The sequence below is a fragment of the Lissotriton vulgaris genome, chromosome 11, assembly GCF_964263255.1.
Source record: "Lissotriton vulgaris chromosome 11, aLisVul1.2, whole genome shotgun sequence".
Taxonomy (NCBI): domain Eukaryota; kingdom Metazoa; phylum Chordata; class Amphibia; order Caudata; family Salamandridae; genus Lissotriton; species Lissotriton vulgaris.
Genome location: NC_141699.1, coordinates 543,217,636 through 543,239,324, shown reverse-complemented (window position 1 = coordinate 543,239,324; position 21,689 = coordinate 543,217,636). Strand labels below are relative to the sequence as shown.

Below are 21,689 nucleotides of genomic sequence, written 5' to 3'. Positions count from 1 at the left end.
GGAAAGAGTCAGAGAGTAGTCTGCCTTGGAATCCGACGACCCTGTGGAAGACCTATAGCTTTGTCTTCTAGAAGATCGGGGGTGGATGTTCTACTCTTAGGAGAGCGTGATGATCGCCTCCTCACCAATGGGGATTTTCTTGGTGTGGCACGCTATCGTCTCTCCGATGAATGCACTGACTGGATCAAAGGTGACCTTGATCTTGAAAAAGACAGTGGTAGGTTAATTCTGTCAGGTTCGGTCTCACCTGCGTCTGCATCGCGCAAATAGCGCTGTTTAAACTACATTGCCCATGATCCTTTGCGGCGCACCAGGAAGTTACTTATGGTGTGTGTTATTCTGTAACCTGTTACCTTGCCGGAAGTGAGAGCGGCTGCTCTACACGTCGATTCCTGATTTCCCCGAGTGGTCGAGTCTACCGCCTGCATCTCTACTGAGGTAGGATACCCCCCCGGACCCTCGCCGGCCCGTGTTTGTCCCCGTTCTGCTGTCCCGGGATATTCTCCTGCATTTAGCAGGAACTGGCTTCCGCGGTAACCGCCTACAAGATGCAGCGGTATTCTGTGGTTCTCATTGTACTTTGCCGATTCTGAAGGAAGAATCGGCTTGACTATCTCATGAGCGTTTTTTGTTTCATTTGGAGTTAATAGCTAAATTTGAGCATTCTTTGTTTTGAGAGACATTTGAATTAACGTCGTTGATGTTGGGCAAAAGCGGAGCGCTGTGGTAAGGGATACTACGCGTTGCCGTGTTTTGCGACACTATTCACCTTTGGATTATCCTTATCTGTTGCGGAGCGCAGTGGTATAGGAACTACGTGCTGCCGTATGGTTGTGTGACTATTGGATTATTTGGGATAAGGGAGCAGAGCGCAGTAGTGGTCGCAACTATGCGTTACTGAAGCTTCCCTTATGTTTGGAGTTCCACTCAGTGTCTGATAAGACGTCTCATTATCTGGAAATTGAGGAGTGGAGTGTTGTGGGTCTTGCCTCCTACACACTACTGTGTCCTGAATCTGCAAATCGGAATATTTTGCTTTGTTCTACTTTGAGTTTTATCATTTTTCTACAGAATCCCTTATACATCTCAACCCTTCATGTTATTAGTGGTAGGGTATTAACTATAAGAAGCTAACACTAGTGCACTGCTTAGATGTACCACATGAATGCCAGTGGCTCTATAGATACTTATGCTTTTCGTTTATATCCCCTTAGGAAGTACTAGGGCATTGTTGGAGAGTGAAGATTGTTACATCATTTAAGGGACTGGTTATCTTTAAGCAGGTATACATGACTCCTATTAGTGAGAATATATGAGTGTAGCTTGTATATATTCAGTGGTGTTTATGAAGGTGTTCTTTTGTCAGTCAATTTTTCTTTATTCGATTATTTAAAATCATAAAAGAGCAAGCATTTTGCATAACATGGTTACAATACATTTCATTGAAGCACAAAACAATTTAACAAATCTAAAACATTCAATCAATATTATAAAAACAGATAAGCTGCAATGCAACATACATAAATATCTAAAAAAGCTAAAAAAGAAGGGTTTATTGAGCACAATTCATTTAGGAAGTGAGGAAGAGAGGAAATTCATTTGTCAAGAATAAAGTGCCTGTGCCTTGTGCGGTGCTTATTTTGACGTGCACCTGCAACCAGAAAACTAGCCACTGAGAAAGCTACATGTACATTGGGGAGGAGCTGCAAGAACAACAGGGCTGGTTTAACCTGGATGAAGCCCTGGTGGCGTAAAATAGGGAGCAGATAACTTTTCCTAAACTCAGTGTAGTATCCGCAGAACATAATAAAGTGCATCGTGTCCTGTGTCGAGAAGTGATCACAGTCGCATGGATCGGCATCCTCGGGTCGCGACCAAGATTTGAAGTTACCCAGTACAAAATGAATTAGATCAAAGCGGAATCTCGTTAAGAGAAAGCGATGATAGGAATTTGTAGTAAAAAGGAGATAAGGTTCCATTCCTGGAGCTAAGGAGAGCGTGCAATGTTTCCTCACCATAATCTTTTTTAGCTCTACTTCTTCCCTTTCCATGGCGTATAAATTTGTCAGGGTGTTTTTGACTGATTTTATATCGCCATAAGTTATCCCTTCTGGAGAAGAGAAGAGCTCCGGACGACCTGCCAGGGTAAGCTGCATTTTAACGTATCTCAACCAGGGAATGTAGAGGGCTCTATCCAGGGCTAAGCAATCTTTTAAGATGGTATGATTTAAAGTAAGCTCCTGATTGAGCCATGTTTTTATCCAGCCAATCACTGGGGCTAGTTTTAATAAGTCTGAGATATAGCCCACACCTAGCTCTGTATGTATTGCAAAGGTCGAAGTTGATTGGGGGACAGAGAGCAAGGATCTCAAAAATTTATTCTCTACAATCTGTATTTTAGCTGGGCTGGTATATCCCCAGATTACCGAGCCATACTGGGCAACTGACAAACACTTGGAGTTATAAACTTTAATGATGCTTTCCATGGGGCGGGCACCCAGCTTTTTGGCAAAACCCAGCAGCCCTGCGGCCGCTCTAGCGACAGCGCTACTTACGTGTTCTTTTTGTCATTTCAGATTACCCTTCCCTGCTGACCCCTTCCTTTCCCTTCCCGTTCTTTTCTTTCTTATTTTTCCCTCACCTAATGGCTCAAACACCTTGTATATATAATATCAGGGTGTTGGTGACATTTGGAGGTGGAACCATTGATTCAACAGCTGGATCCTGTGGAGGAAATCTGACAAATTCAACCTGGATCTCGACCTCCTAGACCAAGAAGGCCTTTTCTTTGATCTCGACGTCGATCTCCTCGACGGCGATCTCTTCGACGTTGATCTTTCCGGCAACGACGTCGATGGCATGTGTCTCGACGTCAAAGGCTAGGTCTCTTTGGCGTTGAAGCCCTTGGTGTTCGGCTCAACGTCGATGCCATTGGACCTCTCGCCGTCGACGGCGATCTTGACGTCGGTCCAGAGCCTCTCGGTGGCGAACTTCGACGTTGATGGGACAACGTCGAGTCCCGACCTCTTCACGTCGTGGGCGAGCCAGACTTGGACCGTCTACGCGTGGATGACAACAATATCCTCTGTCTCTTCTCACCTTGTCTCGACGGCGAGTGATGTCTCGACGACGAATGATGCTTTGACGGCGAAGGATGTTTCGACATCGACGGATGTCTCAACGGCGATCTCGACGCCGACTCTGAGCACAGAGTTACCTTGGAGGACAATCTGTCCCTCGACGGAGAAGGAGACCAATGCCTTCTTTTTTCACCTCTTTCCTTGCGCTCTTTAGGATCAGAAGAGGGCTTTCTGGAATGATGCTCTTCTCGCCCACTCACTGTTTCTTGTCTCTCATATAGGGAATGCAGCTTGATCTTCTCACTCTCTCTAAGGGTTCTCTTGGAAAACTTGCTGCAGTGGTAACATTGGTCTGGCTTGTGGGATGAAGGCAAACAAGCAATACAGACCGAATGAGGGTCTGACTTGGCCATCTTTTTACCACAGGCTGGGCACTTCTTGAATAAGGCCGGCATTTTGACTGGAAAAAATAGGCAAAAGTAAAAAAAAATTGTTGAATTAGTCGGATAGAGACTAAAGACATCGGGTGAAGTCAAAAAAATTATCTTTCTACCAGAAAAAAAGTGATAAAATATCACCAACTGGCGAGCTCAATGCTCCAGGATCCTCACAGAAGGAGCCGGAAAAAAGAACTGACCTAACTGTCCCCTGTGGTGCATGATGGGAGCCTGGGTGTTCCGGGAGGTCTTAACAGCACGGCGCCAATTTTCCAATTGTTTTCTATGCAGCCTGTATAGGCTAAACCTGCCTCTATGATCCTGCCTGTTTTTACCTTTGAAAATAAAGGCTGTGTGTTTCAAAGAAATGCAGGGCAGTTTTCTTCTTTACATATATCATATATGGTGACTTATATGTCTTTATTTGGTCAAATGTAAAAGTTTTACATGCAATAATGGCAGTTTTGGAGCCTAATATGGTGTTTTTCAGACTGCATATGTATATGTATATGCATATTATCTATATATATGGGTATTTATGTGTATATATATATGTAGATATATGCATATTATTGGCTATTGCTCCAGGATCCCGCACATGGGCGGGACTATTCAGTGCTTATGACTATTGAGGAGTATCCCCTGGAAGAGAACATATACCCGGTTGATGTAGCAGATTCTTGGTGTGGTTGCTTCTATGTAGTGGTAGCTCAATGCAGTTGTATTTGATGTCATAACAGACAACCCACAGTATACACCCCTTTTACCAGGCTGCTGAAGTATCTCAATGGCTGTTAAAGTGGGAGCTGCACAAGCAAGCATGGCAGTTCCTGTCTCAGCAGTCATGTAACAGAAACTATCAGAGAAGGGCAAGGAAATGGGTACTGTTTCTCTTGAAGGTGGGTAAGTCTCACTAGCAGTGACTGCTAGAGGAGTTCCCTACCTCCCCTGGTTACTGTTGTCACTGATTGACAACTGAAACACTATCCACTTGTGCAAGGCTCCTGCTCTGATTGTCAGTCTGTGGCAGTAGTAAGTAGACTAGGGAGAAGTAATCCAAGGAGAACGTAACCAGTTAGTACCTGCATCTAAGCCCTCTGATTAGCAGGAGAAACTCCCATTTTTCCCCAGGATGTTCTAATAATGTCTAAGGAGGTCCTACTCCACTGAGTGTGAAGATGTTCACTAAATAAAAAGTACAGTGCACAAGAAAGAAAATCACAGTCCAGAGGAAGGCAGTTCTACAGGGGAAGGCCCCAGGAGGGATAGCCGGTGTGCAGAAATAGGGAATGAGGGACCCACCATTATGCAAAAAGGTCTCCTTACCCTGGTCTTTGCGTTAACATTGGCCTGGTGCTGCAGGAGGTACTTGACCAGTCTGATGTTTCCGTAGTGGCATGCCACATGCAGCGGTGTGTATCCCATCTAAAGCAAGTCGAAAGAGAAAATAATGAGTAACACCTGGAGACCAGAGAAGGCAATGTTGCTTTGTTCACTGTAACTGTGCTATCACAGGGCTTCTAAAACCACAGTTTCTAACTCGGACTAAAATTCTGTCTAGCCCCATCTCTACACCCACCTGGTTAACTTTCCCTGAACAAGGACTAGTATTACAACCCCTCTGCCCTCACTATACCATATGCTTGAGCTAAGACACCCATCATTCGCCACCACCACATCCAGCCAGAGCCATTGTCCCTTTAGCTGACCACAGTAACCAGCAACACACCAAGCAGCTCTCCAATAAACTAGATCTACACTCTGCACCCACTACTGGCCCCAAAACATCCATTAAACCAAAGCACTCACCCCATTAGCACTACCCTTTATAGCCCATTATCCATGAATTATGGCCTCCCCTGCAACCACATGCCCCATCTACTGTCACCAAACAACTTTCAATCATCTGCGCCCGCTATTCCATAATGCCAAGATTTCATATTGGGCCATGTGGGTTGAGACATGTTAACCAAGTCCTGACTTTTTAGCCCAAATTACTCTGCATTCTCATTCCTATAGTTGTTAAAGGGGAAGTAAATCTGCAAGTTCCTGATTGCAAATACGTTTAAGCTAAAAAGCCAAGACTGGATAAACTTCTCGCCCTCCTAGCCTGGGATAACTTGGGATTTTATACATTCATACTCACCTGTTCTTTCTCTAACCTCTAAACCATTAAAACTTGAACAAAAAGCACAGTCGCCCATCACCCACAAGTCCCCTGGCCCTGAACAAGAACATCCACCATCGGTATGCCTCCCTGTCTCAATATCCCTAAACAATAATCTCCATCAGCCTCATCAATGCCAAACACACTACCCCAAAATCATGGCACAATCTACCATCATCTTTAACCAGGGGTCTCAATCAGCCCGATAAAAAATCCACTACACCTGAGAAAGGACTTACAACTAGCACTGATACCAATCAGCTATCCAGGAAGAAGTAACCCCATTGTTCTATACAACTACCACCCAATCCACTATTCCACAACAAAGATCATACACATTCCCTGCTCCTTCTTCTCACATGAGCACCACCATCCGATTTACTCTCCTCTCTTACCTCGCTGTTCCACAATCAGAACTATCACCTAGTGCCACTTCTGTTCAAGTGCCTCCCTTTGATCCTCCCACCTCGCCTGCATCATACACAACTGCAGTCAACCACGCCATCCAATTCTGGTGTTGAAGGGGTACTCAGTCCTTCTAATGAGGATATACAGGACTAATGAGTACCCTGCACTGTCAGTTCCTGACTTGTTCTAGGTTATACAGAGGTCTTCATTCCACAAACGGTTAGCCCCTCCCTTTCGAGGACCTATGCATAGACATAAATCACCCTGCAACATTCTTCCTCTCACCTTTTAGCACTGACCACTGTTAGAACTTCACCTGGGGATATGCAAAAAAATGCCATTCCGCAAAAAATGTCAAGATCTACAGATCTAAAAGGATATACAGAGCACATCTTTCCACAGCCCTGCCAGTTTTTTGTCATTTGCCTGTTTGTGCCAGTGAAACTTCCCAAGGAACAGCCCGTCTTCTCCCAGTGTGATTTCACACCGTACTAATGCGATCATGACCCTCTAGATATACCAAAGTGACTTTTTCAAGAATCACGTCTCTGAGAAACGTTAAAGTCTTGAAAGTGCAGCTGCTTTCTCAGCATCACAAGACCCCATTTCACAATGGATGCTGGGCATGCTTCAAACATACATTATGTTGGAGTTGCAAAACTGGCCTAATGGTGATATTTTACCCGTGAAGTGGCCCCCACGGAGGCTCCATGACTGATAAGGACGTCTGCCACTGGAACATGGCCCTCCTGAGCTACCAGGTGCAGCGGAGTGAGGCAACTCTAGAAGAGAGCAAGTTAAACATCATCATAAACAAACTGTATGCTTCCAGACATCCTTATCACAAACTACACTATCTGTACAACTCATCGGCACAAACTGCACACTAGATCCAAAACCACAAACTAGATCCAGATCAACACAATGTATGCACTAGGTACATAAACTGCAAGCTGCATCCCATCATCAGCATAAAATGCATCCATGATGAACGTCAGCAGCTAGCGGTTTACCTCCGAACTGCCTGGATTCTGTCCTCCCAGTTGTTGATTAGGCTCCTGTCCCAAACACAGCCACTTGCGATTGGAAACATGCATTCAACGCACCTAACATTTGGTACACAGCTGTTTAGGAGAGAGACTGCTCTATGTTCTGTCACTTTGTCATGAGTGTTTGCTCAAGGCTTTAGAGAAGAGGATTTTGCCACTTTATCCACTGGCTTGCTTAAGTTGTGGTGTACTCAGTATTAGGTAGAGAGTTCTCTTCATTACGTCCTGAAATCAGCTTACAATGACAGAGGGCTTTTGCCAGAGATGTGAGATTTGCAGGTGGGGAGGGACCACAGACAGCATTACCAGAGTGGTAGAGGTCCATCTTCATTGTGCTGGGCACGCTGATGAACAGAGCATAGGGGTGGAACCAAGGACCTGACGGGCTGCTTTATAGGAGCATTTAGAGAAACCTGGATGTATCTTCTTCTTTAAAAACAGACAGGAGGGGGTGCACCAGAGAGCCGGCGAACAAGAGAGCCACATAGAATAAGGGATCTGTTGACCTGAGCTCTAAAATGCTGCTCCTTTGCAAAAACACTGTAGAGAACGCATTAATCTGCTTTATACAATCGTAGGATATCATTGCCACTGGAGTCAGCCCTGTCGGGGTAAGCGGGCACCTGGATCATGCCGGATGGGAAGACAGCCTACTTGAAATCCTGGGTGACAGCTACACTGATCCTGACACTGCTGTGTCCCAGCTGGGCCCTGCTGCATACTCGCACTGGATGAATGTGCGGTAGGGCAGCAGCATAGTCTTTGTTTGCTGCTGGTGCATGTGAGGGCTGCAGACTGGTAGGGAGGTGACCCCGGGCACTGCAGAGGCTGGTGACTGCTGTCAGGTGGCCAGATGTCTCTTGTACCAGTGTGGCCTACGTGCATTTCAGGTGTAGCCCACAGACTTTGATGCTGTGCTTGCCTGGCGGCCTCTTACTGGATCTTATTGATACCAGGGGCCCCCTTGCGGAGACCGGAAAGCGTGGTGCGAGCCAGGCCTGCCCTGTTGTTGGGAGGCCGGCTCCTGTCTGGAGGGCGCTGTGAGCGTGGTCTTCCCCTATGGCAGGGGTCTCCAAACCGGTCCTGTAGGGCCGGATCAATGCCAGATTTTTGGGATATCCCCATTGAGATACATGTAGTTATTTTAAAAATCTGGCATAGATCCGGCCCTCCAGGACCGGTTTGGAGACCCCTGCCCTATGGCTTCCTTGACCTCATGGCCTGCAATTCTAACTAGTGCTAGAGGTCACCTTAAACATGCTGCTCACTAGAACTCCCTGAATACTGTAACCCTCCCCCGCCTGGTGAGCTTGCCCCATAGTGTGATCTGGTGTTGTTCGTCCTCAGAAAACAGTTTGTCTGCATTGACTTTCTGCACCCAGATTGCTGCTGCCTTGGAGGGCCCAGCTTGCAGTTGCCCTGGTGCGGGTGGGTCTGGATGTCTTACACAGTGAACGGGTGACTGGAAAGTGATACCATTACCCGCAGCCCCTCAAAGTGGTTGATCTGGGGTATGACACCCAGTGCTGAGTGGCCCAGCTCCCACAATGGGTACATGGGACAGTAAACAATTAAAGACCATCCACAGCGAGGAATGGCTGGTGACGACTCAGCCTCCGCAAGACTCATCTAATGTTATGCTATTGAGTGTACTACATGACATGAAAGCTAGCCTGCAAACTCCTTACACCAAAAAAAACTCTCTCGTAGCATGCCTGGACAGGTTTCAAGAGCGGGTCAACTGCCAAGATGCCACGCTCACTCTGGCTGAGGCTCGAATCTCTGACATTGAGGACACGCAACATCAAGCTGATGGGACCCTATCAACGCAGCAACATGAATTGAAGACCTTTCTGCTGTGGAATGAAGACCTAAAGGGCTCGCCCTGGTGTAACAATATCTGCATCATGGGCATATGTGAATCAGCAACAGCTGGAAATATGGAGCTTTTTGTGGAAGAGCGATGAGCTTTGTTATTTGGTCGGTACAAGTTTTCAAAGACTTTTTTAGTTGAGAACGCGTATCGTTATTTACATCCTGTTCATAAACCCGGCCAAAGTCCCAGACCTATAATAATTCACATCCTTAATTACCGAGACAGGGACTTGGTTCTGAAACTCAATCGTCAGTCTTGTTCTATTATAACTTCACTCAAGCTGTCCAAGCTGAACAGATCTTTGTTAGATCTCCGTCCAACTACATACACCGTGAGAGGACGTCTATGTAATCGAATCTACATGTCGGGCTCGGTGTCTGCTGGCAAGGGAGTGCGGACTAGAGAGCCCCACTACCCTCGTATACCCTTGCCATATAACCCGTTGATCCTCCACACGTGTAAGCGATCTCTAAAATCCTAGTTACGGAAAGTTGTTCTGACTGTCCTGGGAGACCTATTTGAAAATAGTAGATTTCTGTCATTGGCTATTTTTTTAAATAGGGTATCTCCCCTGATGATACTTGCCTATCAAAGACTTCGCTCGGCCCTTGAAGTTGACTTCCCCACCTACTTCACAGAGCCGGTGGACATTACGGTCCTTCTCACTCCCTGTGGGAGGCCATGGGGGTCGCTGTGGCTTTTCTGTACTTCTATGTTATGGCAAATGTAGTAGACCCACTCATAGAAGCCAGAGAGATGAGAGGCAACCTTGGGGTGCAATATTACTGTTAAGATGTGGGCATATTGCTGTGCAGAGTAAAGAACACTCCTGTCAACTATAAACACAATTTGACATAATTCAAATGAGTCCAACAATATTCTTACACACCTGCACAGGTTGCCAAATTCGGAGGAGCAAAGTATAATGCATGAAAACGATGTGGGCTAGAAAAGGTTGATTTTTTATATTGATCTTGGTGTTGTGCAAGAGTATTACAATATTGGCACCAAGTATTTCAAGTGATGAGTGGCATGCTTGAGCTTGTAATAGAACCTTACCCCAGCTCGCACGGCTGAGAGATACGTCTGCTGTTCCCACAGTGTTTTGATGTCTCCCATCCTTATTATTGGTATTAGCTAAGAGACAAGTAGCTATGGTCTGGATGCACAAAAGCACACCCAGTCAATCAATGGCTCCAGGAAGTTGCTTATTATGGTTACATGGTGAAGCAATATGTGGGGGAGTTACCACCCACAGCACACCCGGAGGACATATGGGAGGCGTACAGAACATATCTTTGCTGCACTGGAACCAGCCACACCACATCCCACGCCTTGACCCCCAGCCGATGTGCAGAGGTGTCAACCCCATTGCCACTTTCTTTATCCATGAACTGTCTTGGTCAGGTAGCCATGGACAGACTGCCTATTTTATGTTTAGCATTATACCTGCACACTGTACTGGTTAATTATATGTGTACTGTTTCACCGTGGCATATGTTTTTTTATATGTAATTTGGAAAACGAATAATTAAAAATAACAAATTAAACAGACAATGCCTGCCTGACCCTATAACAAAAAAAAGGTTTGGGGATCACATGCATTCCTGCGAAGCTCATAATTACTTCTGCCTTGCCATAGGCGTGCTCAAAAAGAACTGGATGCCAAGTCTTCCTTAAAAATTTCAAATAAAGGTGATAACTAGCTGTGTTTTCATTCTGTACCTAACTGTAACTTCAAGAACTTTGTTTGTTATAATCAACCTCGAAAAAGGAAACGTATACTAACTGCACAGGAGTTATTTTCTTTAATCAAGGATGTCTAGGACACCCAATAAGTTGGGAAAAATAAGACTATAGCTAACATTTCCATGATGGCTACGCTTAAGAATCTGTGCATTTCAGGGCCAGTCGTCGCTCTCATTGGCTACCTGGAGTACATCAACCCTGAAATCTCACAAATTGAAACATAGGTTGGCCAGGGTAAGTGTTAACTTAGGGCCTGATTCACAGATCTGTTTCTGTGCCTTACTTTCATTTTAAGTATGATGAACTTCGACATACATATGTATTATTGTTGTGTATATTCTGAATTATGTTTACATATTTGTTTAACTACAAGAGGAAATATTTCAGTTAACAAAAACATAAATGTTAAATATAAATATTGCAATATACAAAAAAAATCACAGATATAGGTTTTATTGCATAATATGTATGTATGTATGACAACGCTAATTTATAAATTAGCTATAGCACAATATATATACTATATGGTCAAGATAACATATTCCATTCCAACCGGTCATATTAGACATTGCATACATATAAAGCTCCCCAATGTGTCTCTAGCAGAATTTGATGCATAAGGCAGTTTGGTTACCCAACACAGACAATTGAAAGCTCGGCGCTATACAATAACCCCAGTTAAAGTGGTCATGACAACTAAAGGCAACCAAGCTTTGATGTGAATGTAGAAGAACCCACTATAAAGCAGCTGCTCTCACTAGCCTGCATGGGGTGATGGTGAGTTACCTTGTTGCCTAGGTTGACGTTGGCCTGCTTGGAAATGAGCAATGAGACCATGTCTGTGTGACCTTCTTGCGCAGAGAGGTGTAAGGGCGTAATTCCCTGCAGGGACTCCACATTCGCCGATGCCCCATACTGAAGTAGGCTGCTGGCCACCTCCATCTGATTCTGTTTGGCAGCGATGTGCAGAGGGGTGTAACCGTTCTGTGGAGAGATGGAGGGAAATCAAATCAAAAGCAAGACAGACGGGGCCCGCGACGGGGATGTAGAAACCGTAAGAGATGAATGTGGAAAAGCAGACAGCTGGTTGGCTAGAATTCCCACAACACCCCTGTATTTTCCTTCATCTTGGCAGTGACCAGGCTGAAGCTGCTGGGTGCACCTCCACTCTCGACCAACTTGCTTCATTACCAACTTGAAGCGTGCAAGGACTACTTAAGTGTGCTTCTCCCCAGGGCAGTGACAGCTTCTCTGCTAAGGTGGAGGATCGTTGCTCCACTGCTTTCAGCAATGTAAATAAAGGAAAGATAAAATGATAATAACTCGTTGTTATTATAATTTTATTTGTTCCTGCTGCTGTGTCTTTGTGGGGCGGGCGGGGCTGGCGGGGCTGCTCTGCTCTCAGAGAAGCGAGAAGGAGTGGTGGGCACTCCGTAAGTGCGCAATGACGATTTGCCCGGCCTTCTTGGGCCAGCCAAACAGTCAAGCATACTTTGCATATTCTCCACCTAGGATCCATTACAGTAATACAGCGCTCAGACCAATCACAATTCTGCATTGCAACGTTGTGATTGGTCAGGGGAACCTGGGTGCTTCCTGTTCTGGGCCATCGGAGGGACGACGTGGGGAGACAGGGTGGAGAGACAAGATGTAGCAACAATGTACCTTTTATTTTTCTTTTGTTTACCCCCTCCCCACCGCCCAATCCCCCAGATTCATGGCAGTCACCACTGCCCCAGTGCTTCACATTTATAAAGTAATCAATCCCCTGACCCGCCCTCCTTTCATGTGATTTCTGCTAATGGAGCACAGCAATAACCGTACATGTCGTACTCTTTTTAGGTGCTTAACAGCGAGATGGAGTTCTGCAATAACCTTTCCAACACCTCCTAAACCCTCCTCAACTCCTTCCCAACCCCACCTGAACCCCGATTCCCCTTGAGAGTTACCCGAGCAGAGCTGTGTGGGGAGCCTCCTTTGGAGAGAAGAAGCTTGACGATGTCCAGGTTGTTGTGGTGCACAGCGACATGCAGTGGCGTCAGGCCATTCTAGAGAAAGGAACAAAAAGCATAATGTGATCTCCATTTTGTTTTAGCATGAATATTTGTAGTTCTTTCGTATGAAGACATGTAGGCACCCCCGAGACATCACAGTTTTCAGGAGGAATAGTTGCCAGGTTCTGCGGCTTTCACACAGAGAAATGGATTTAACAGACAGAATGGAACAGAACAAACAGATATGCTATACAAACCAACATTACGGGGCAGAGTAGGAGCAGAAGAATTTAAATCTGAGTGTTGTAAACACTGGTCGTTATAACCCATGAGACTACAGAACACACAACTTGGGGGCAGGTATGTCTCCATCTCCACACCCTGCTTGAATGATTACTTCAGGCCATATTAATGAGCCGTTGCATTGCACTTGCACCATGCAACATGGTGCATGCATGATGGAACTCAAAAATGTGATTTATGGAGCCATGCAAGGACCCTTTGCGTGGCCCTGAGTGGCTTCATAAATATTGAGCAAAGCATCACAGGACAAATAGCTGCATTGCATTACTCTGCCTTAGGAGGGCGTTCCACGGGTGTTGCGTGGGTGTACCCACACAACTCCTATAGTTTTTGATGCATTCCCTGATTTACCCAAAGTGTTAGACCTAGGAATGTGCCAAAAAGATATGCCTTTCCAGGGGAGGCATAACAAGGAGAACTATATTTATTACTCTTTGCTACTTCCTCTTTCTATATGTGCTGCATTATGCAGCATACATAGAAAGAGGAATAGGCTTCAGGGGATTGTTTTATGCAGGAAGGTGCCCCTTCCTTCACAAAAACAATCCTGCACGAGATGCAGGCACCCTTCCAACATGGTGCAAGAGTGCCTGCAGTGGTGCTAGCCAGCCCATTGTGCGCTAGCGCTGGGGAAAGGACAGGAATTCCTCGTATTGTAATAAGCGCAACGCAGCACATCCTGGTGAATTGCTGCGCTGCATTACAAGTTCCTAAATATGCCCCTAAATATCTGTTGTTGACCGCCTGTACATGTGAGCACTTATAGGCAGCGAAGACCCATGCCACAGTGATGCACAGAGAGCTTTTCTACTATGACACAGAAGGGATGAAGAGAACTCAGATCATTTCTATCAGCTGTTTCCTCAAGGCAACATTTACACACTCTCCAAACCCACCAATGTCTCATTACCATTTGGTCCCTTTTCCTCTGGCCTGTAAATTTTCTGAGGATCGCTTCTGAATTTGAAAAGTCCTTTCCTCCATTACATTCATTCCCCCACAATGGACGTCTTGTGTACTGATGACATTCTAAATGCTATATGGATTTTAACGTAAATTGTAGAGGTCTTATAACAGTTCACTCAGCTACCTTCCAAAATGTGCTTTCTGTTACCATGCTCCAGGTTCTTTTGCACCATCTGATGTAGCTTCCCCATAACATGCTTATTTGCGATACTAATCAAATGCATACAAATACCTATCTCACCAGATACACATGCAGTGCTAATTTTGACCACTGCTTTGTGTTGGACAATAGCACTATGCATGGGATTGTAAAGCTGTGATGCCAATCCTCCCTTTACGTTTTCTGGACAACTCTGTTTTTCCTCCATTGAGTTTTATGTTTTTGGTCCATACCAGATCTATACTCTAATGTCAGGGGCATCCGAAATGTGTGAAAGAGAGTGGCTACACTGCCTCCTGACAAGTTTGAGGGATGTATGCCTTGTGATTGGTTTTGTGTGGTTGGCGTGTGACTGCCGCACAAAAGAATGCTTCTCTTTGTGTCTAGCTGGTGATGTTCTTCTTGGGCATCCCAGTCTGCAAAAACACTTTCCGGGTTCCCCTAACCTGTAACTACAGGGTAAGGGAACACAGATTGGTGGGAGGCACAGGTCTCCAGCCAGGTACTTTTCTTGAAGGAGTAAGTTCCCCCATTTGGGTGAAACTTTTCCTGGTTCCTCACCATTGGCAAAGTAGAGTACATCTCCAGAGGGAGACAAATACACATCCTACTAAGCCAGACATTGGGCAGGGAAGGCCACATTGTAGACACTGGGCAGGGAAGGCTGTGCAGTGGTGTAGCGTGGCGGGGCAACAGGGGCAATTGCCCCAGGCACAACCTTCTTAGGGAAACAAAATTGGAGGCATACATTTAACAATATTTGCCCTGCCCCGGGGCGCTGTCAACCCACGCTACACCGCTGAGGCTGTGAAATAGAGCCAGCAACAATAGCAGGGTGCTCCTGCAAACATATGAATAAGGAAGATCCACTGATTTGTTAGGGCAGCCTGGCTTCCCCACTAGAGGGGAGAAGTGCTGGGCCCTTCAGCCAGTATGCAGGACCAGGACTAGGGGAGAATCTCTGCCGGCTGATACCATACCTCCGGACAGGCCTATGTATGGGAACGCTGAGGAATCCCATTGCTGTTCTGATCTGGGAAGATCAGGGGAAATGTATCTGCCTTCCTATAAGATGGGCTGTCCCGTGAAGAGTGGCGACGTGATTCCTAGGAAGATATGTCCCGATAATCGAAGGACCCATGAGAGATAGCTCGATTGGCTGATCGTCTCAGGAGCCTGCACAAGAACAACATGTGTGTAGATAAACTGCTCAATTGATGCCATAGACTGAATGAGGGTAAGAACCTACATCCTCTCTGACCCGTCCCATAAATGTAGGGGACCAGCACAAAGTCAGTCTTCAAACAGGCCATTTGATGTCTGGTTCCACAGGCTCGAGGAGGATATCCTGATTACGCCTGGTGAAATGAAAATTACGCCAGGTTGATTTGCAATATTTTCAGAAACTTCGCTTTCTGCTTGTTATGCGAAATACCTTACATTGTTATCTTTTGTTGCATAATTACAAAGCCATTCACTTCAAAATTATAGCACAGGAACATCGGAAGCAATTTAAACAGGAGTGGCAGTTGTGTTTTTATTGAGGAATGACAGATTCACACTTTGTGTAATTATACTTAATTTCACATAATTTTCCCCAAATTTGGCAAATTTATACAAAGGTAAATTGTGCAAATTTTGCACACGCCTAGTATTCATTCTGGAACAATCTGAACAATAGTTTCTGCCCTTACAATACCACTGATATGAAGCTATTGTTAAAGGTATCACTAAACTGTCTGCTGCCAGTGGCTACTTGTATCACCCTTCTCTTTTGGGTGTGCCCTGGTCCATGTGGGTGTACTACCATAGGAAAATCTTAACTGCAATTGATAGATTGCAGACAGACACCAGAATTTAAGGCTCCTTTCAGGTCATACAGTGGCAACTGGCCCACTCTACTTTACTGTCACACGTTAGAGACAGGGATCAGCTGGACCCTTTACTTGTTAGACTGAGCCCTTTCCTGGACTTGGCTCTTGTTGTTTGGGAGGCAGGCTTTGTGGGAATAGCTACGTTTTTCATTTACTTGATAGAAACTATTTTTCTTTTGAGCATCCTTAGGTACCAGGGGCCTTATTTATGAAGGCCTTGCGCCGCCGGTGCGCCACTTTTTCCCATTTTAAAAGTGGCGCACCGGCGGCGCAAGGCCTTCATAAATAAGGCCCCAAGTCTGTACATCAAATTAAAGCTAGCATGCCAATGCTATTAGTTTTATCACCCAATCATGTCCACTACAAAACTGCAGAGTACCGAATGCTTACAAACACCTGAAGCAAGCAATGTAGTATAAAATAGGCTGTATGGCCGGTAAACAATGTTCACCGCAAATCTTTCTCCCCGCAGGGAATCACAACGCGGTAGTTACAACAACTGCGTTGTGATTTTGCATACCATTACTCCACAAGTCGGAACAACGACTTGTGGAGGGGGGGGGGGAGACGGAGGGGACGGAGATGTTGGATTTAAAATCCAACACCTTCCCTATTGTCCGCACTGACTGGAGTTGGAATAGTAAATTATACTATTCCAACATCCAGCGCCCCCCTCCGCAAGTCGTTGTTCCGACTTGCGGAGTAATGGTATGCCGAATCACAACGCGGTCGCTATAAGGATCGCGTTGTGATTCCCTGCGGGGAGAAATACAGCGAGATGGCATCACATATTCGTATGGCCAATATCAATAACATGTTAGAGCCTCCCTCCAAGAAGCTATAAAGACATTTGGAGTCACATTGCTAAGTGTGAGGTATAGTATGTGCATGTATCTCCGTAGTAACTGTTCTATTTTAAATACCTGTTTATTAAGGTACTTTCATTTTTCTATTGCGCTAACTGGTCAGTGACGTTTTTGAGTGTTATTCACTGTGTCACACTGAATCTTGGTTTCTAACCCCTTCGACCACCTAGAGCATCCTTGGTTGCTTGCCCTTCCTATCCGAAGAGAGTCAAATGCTTAAAGGGAGCACCTTTAGTCCCCATTTTCCAGTATAAGGTTACAGTGGCTCTGGAACAGCATTGGAAAACAAAACTACAGACTCAGGGTACTGCACAGTAACCTCTGACTATCCCAGGACCATCACAAGAGGCCTCACACCTCGGCATTAAAGACCTAAAGTGACAACGCTGAATGTCTTATTATGCATGAAGGCATCCATGTAGCTCAAAATTCTTTCTTAGTGTTTCAAATATGTCTTTTGGGACAGGGCCTCATTAAGATTTTTGAGAATCTGGAGGTTGACCTGTTTGGAACAGCCCCTATCTTGTCCACAGTCTTTCACTCTGCACCCTGCTGAAATAAGTTGTAATTTCTTGCCACCTTCACCAGTTTAAACACAGCTGTGTCCAACCAATGTGGTACACTTCAACAGAGCCAGCCTGGCAGACTTATCTTGACTGGTGTTACCAAGCAGAAAAGGTTATATATGATAGCAGGGGATGCAAGAAAAAATTGGGGAAAATATGGTCCCCCTGGGAGAAATATAGAAACATAGGCAAGGTATCTACGCTATGCGAGTCAGAGGAAGCAGGTGAGACTTGTGAATAAAGATGATCCAGGACCTAGCAGACTGTATGTTTAGACCAATGCTAATGATGTGACAACCTGTCAGAGCTGGAATGTACTAACAATGTTGTGCTGGCATTAATACAACATTATGTGTAACTGTATACCTGAACAGTTAATTGTATGTGCTTGTAATTCAATGTATGTGATCTCAGGAGCTTGTTTAATAAAAAAAGTTTTTAAAAAAACAAAACAAAAACAGAGCCAGCCTTACTTACCGTATGCTCATAGACGCCAGTTCTCTGTCTCCCAAATCTTGCTGGGAAGCAGGACTCCGAAGGTGCTAGAGCCTTCACGGGTGAGGGCATCAGGATCAATTATATAACTTCTTGATACTGGATTAAAAGCGTAGGGTGAGTTCAGGTTCGATCTTGTGGCTATTTGTGCAGCCTCCCCTATGGGATACAGCTACTAATGAGCAGTCGCTGCTGGGCAAATGAGATACATCTATCCTTGCAGAAATGCAGCATATCACAAAGGGCCCTGGGATAAATGTTTGAACCACCCACCTGCCAATGGCCATGGCATGGAGAGCAGGATTAAACCTCCAGACCCTTGGTAGGGCAGGGGGAGGAAATGTGACCCAGATATGGAGGGCATTAGAAGCACCTCATCATCCTATCAGGCAAGAATGGACCACCAAAAGTCTGAATAGTGACTCAGCATTGAGGATGTGTAATGAAAGGGAAAACGGGCTTCCAGTACACTTTTGGCTACCCCCAAGTAGGTTAGAATGGCAGGGCCAGCCAGTGTCGGGAGACAAAGCAAATTAAAGCTTAGAATACACCACTATGATGTATGCTATAAGCACTATGTCTGAATTGGAATGGGACGTCTGATGGGTCCTTTACATTACCAGATAGATGAAAGGAACCGTCTGAGATATAACCAGGACTTACGTCCATACGACATTCACCCTATACTGAAGAAAACAAACTTGGACCCGCTGAACCCTGACAACTACAGACCCATTACAAATGGACTCTTCCTGGGCAAACTGATAGAAAGAGTAGCGTTCTCCCAGATGTCACAATTCATTAAAGAGAATGACATACTTTCAGATTTCCAAACAGGATTCCGTCCGGCAAGAGGAACAGAATCTGCCCTCCTTGCCATCTCGGATGACCTAAAGAATACAGTTGACCGCAACGGGGTTGCTGAGCTACTCCTCTTGGACCTCTCAGCTCCCTTGGACACGGTTAACCATGACACTCTGAAACAAAGACTTTATGAAGCCGGCATAGAGGGAAATGCTCTAGACTGGATCGCGTCCTACCTTTGAAACAGAACTAATGTCATCCATACCCCACCTTTCTCGTCCAAACCGTACTCCACAAAAGCAGGGGTCCCTCAAGGTTCTATCATCTCGCCCATGCTTTTCAACATCTACATGAAGTCTTCACCAGTACTGATCAATAAATGTCACCTCACATGCTACAACTATGCAGATGACACGCAAATACTCCTTCAACTGGAATGCCCCAAAGACATTGGAAAATCACCAATTTTCAGCTGTCTCAGAGCCGTGAATATGAGGATGACTTGGAGTCATCTCAAATTGAATGCTTCAAAAACTCAAATACTCACATGTGGCGACTGGAAAAATTACAACCCGCTTGCCGCATGGCCTGATGGACTGGGATCACTGACTAAAGTATCAAAGGAAGTAAGAAACCTCGGAATGACCATGGACTCCAAGCTCTCGATGAATGCCCAAGTGGATAAACTAGCAAGATCAAGCTTTGCTACTATAAAAACGCTGCGACAAATTTTCCCTCATTTGGGATTTCCACACAGGGTCCAAGCTACCATCTCCCTTGTTCTATCCAAACTCGATTAGGTCAATAGCCTCTACCACGGATCACCTTTAACGACCATGAAAAGACTACAACAGATTCAGAACTCGGCTGCCAGACTACTCTTGCATATCAAACCATGAGACCACATGTTCCCTGCCTTGAAAGCCCTGCATTTGTTACCGGTTGCCAGAAGATCCACGTTCAAGCTGCTTTGTATTACCCACAAAGCAATACATGGAATAGGACCACTCTTCATCAGGAATAAAATCACTAAACACATTCAACAAAGGAACCTCCGCTCTAAAGGAGCATCTCGCCTCAAAATCCCACCATACAAAAAAAACCATGGGTGGCACATCCTTCTCTGTCCAAGCAGCCAAACTATGGAACTCTTTACCTCCCAACATAAGATCCAACGACAACCACCTTATCTTCAGAAAACTACTCAAGATTTGGCTCTTCCCCACATAAGCACCATACGCAAACTAAAATTTACAGCATATCCCTCTGTATATAAGCATTTGTTTTCACTATAGATATGTACCTATCTTTGTGTATTACTTTATAAAACATGTAAAATAATTATGTTGTTAAGAGAAAAGAAAAATAATAATAATAATATTAATCAATAAATAAAAATCATCTTTGGTCTACATGTACATACTTCCATTGTGCATCTATGTACCTTCCATGTACTTTGATCTGTGTGTCTGTTACTTTTCTCCTGAAAAAGCATATCCAATGTACTACCTAATTTTCATCCTGTGCCTCTATCAATATATTTAATCTAAATATACTTACTTCCTTTATTTATCTATATAATTTCAATTTACTTATGGATCTATATATTCATCACTTTCTTCTAATTTAGCATTTCCAATGCACTAGCCTATTTCTCAGCCTATACTTTGCTCAATATATCTTCTAGCCAAACCTTATGACTCATCTCAAACTTCTTTCTACTACTCCTTCCAATGCACTACCATATCTCTCATCCTATACCTCTATCAATATATCCTCTACATCCACACTCTCATTCATCCCAAACCCCATACCACTACTATGATCATCAAAATAACCCTTTCTAGACTCTCTCCTGCTCTACCCCTCCTTGCATCATCTGACACCTCTTTTTACTACACCGATCCCCTGAAACAAACCTTTCTAAACTCTCCCCTCTTACTCCTCCCCTCCAAAACTCCTTTTTACTCACCCAAAAGCCTCTTCCTACTGCTAAGACCTAAAAAAAAAAGAAAAAAAGAAATCCTTCACTCTTTTATTCCTCCACTATCCTTTTCAATCAAAATTAACAGACTAACATGTTCACTTCTCAAATTCCATATTCAACTATACTAATATACTGCCCAAATAACTGAATAACATATCTACTACTTAAATTATTTCATATTTATACTATACTAATTTTCAACACTAATCCTTAATGGGTTCCGGAGTGGCGTGCTACTCGCCAGAAAAGTGCTTCAACACCCATCAGGGGCAACAAATGCTATAGGAATGCAAATCTTTCTTTCCCTTCTATCCCTCCGCTATCCTTCTCACTCCAAGTAACAGACTAATATCCACCACTGAAATTACCTCATATTTCACCACATTAATTCACCACTAATCCTTTATAGGCTTCCTTCAACAAGCGATAAATAAATACAAACCTTTGTCCTCCTCTATCCTGCCTTGGTGTCTATCAGGCAATTTCTTCAGGGCAACTCACTTTTAATGCCACTGCAAGAGACACTGACGCCGACCCTTACTCTTCCACCGGTAACATTTTATCCACTTTGTTTCAGGCCAGCATACTTTGACAAGGTAGGAGGCGGCCCCGGGACTGAGATAACCAAGTTTCTTTTTGGTCCTCTCTTTTCAGTAACTTCTCTATGGGGAGATAGGACCACGCTCACCTATGGGGGCTGGATTCCGGATTTTAAAGTCCTCCTGTCTGGTATGAGAGGCAATACTGCTTGAAGGGTAATAATAAACTTACCCATACAGCGTGGTTGTTTGACATTACATAGAGTTCGATGTGCATAAATTAGGGGAGAACGCCAGGTGACCACATATATGTTTGTTTATATTACAGCATTCGAGAATCAGTGTCTCTTGCAGTGGCATTAAAAGTGA

At 44.7% G+C, this 21,689-nt stretch overlaps 1 protein-coding gene across 10 annotated transcripts in view; it reads right to left on the bottom strand.

The window, feature by feature from the left end:
- The window catches only part of ANK1 (ankyrin 1), a 1,037,654-nt gene that overhangs the window by 491,463 nt on the left and 524,502 nt on the right, over positions 1-21,689 (bottom strand). For all 10 annotated transcript variants that reach the window (XM_086943592.1, XM_086943597.1, XM_086943588.1 and 7 more), the window contains 4 exons: positions 12,716-12,814; positions 11,553-11,750; positions 6,776-6,874; positions 4,844-4,942 (listed from right to left, as the gene is read on the bottom strand). In XM_086943592.1, coding sequence (XP_086799718.1) covers positions 4,844-4,942; positions 6,776-6,874; positions 11,553-11,750; positions 12,716-12,814 — 495 coding nt within the window. The remainder of the gene's footprint in view (positions 1-4,843; positions 4,943-6,775; positions 6,875-11,552; positions 11,751-12,715; positions 12,815-21,689) is intronic.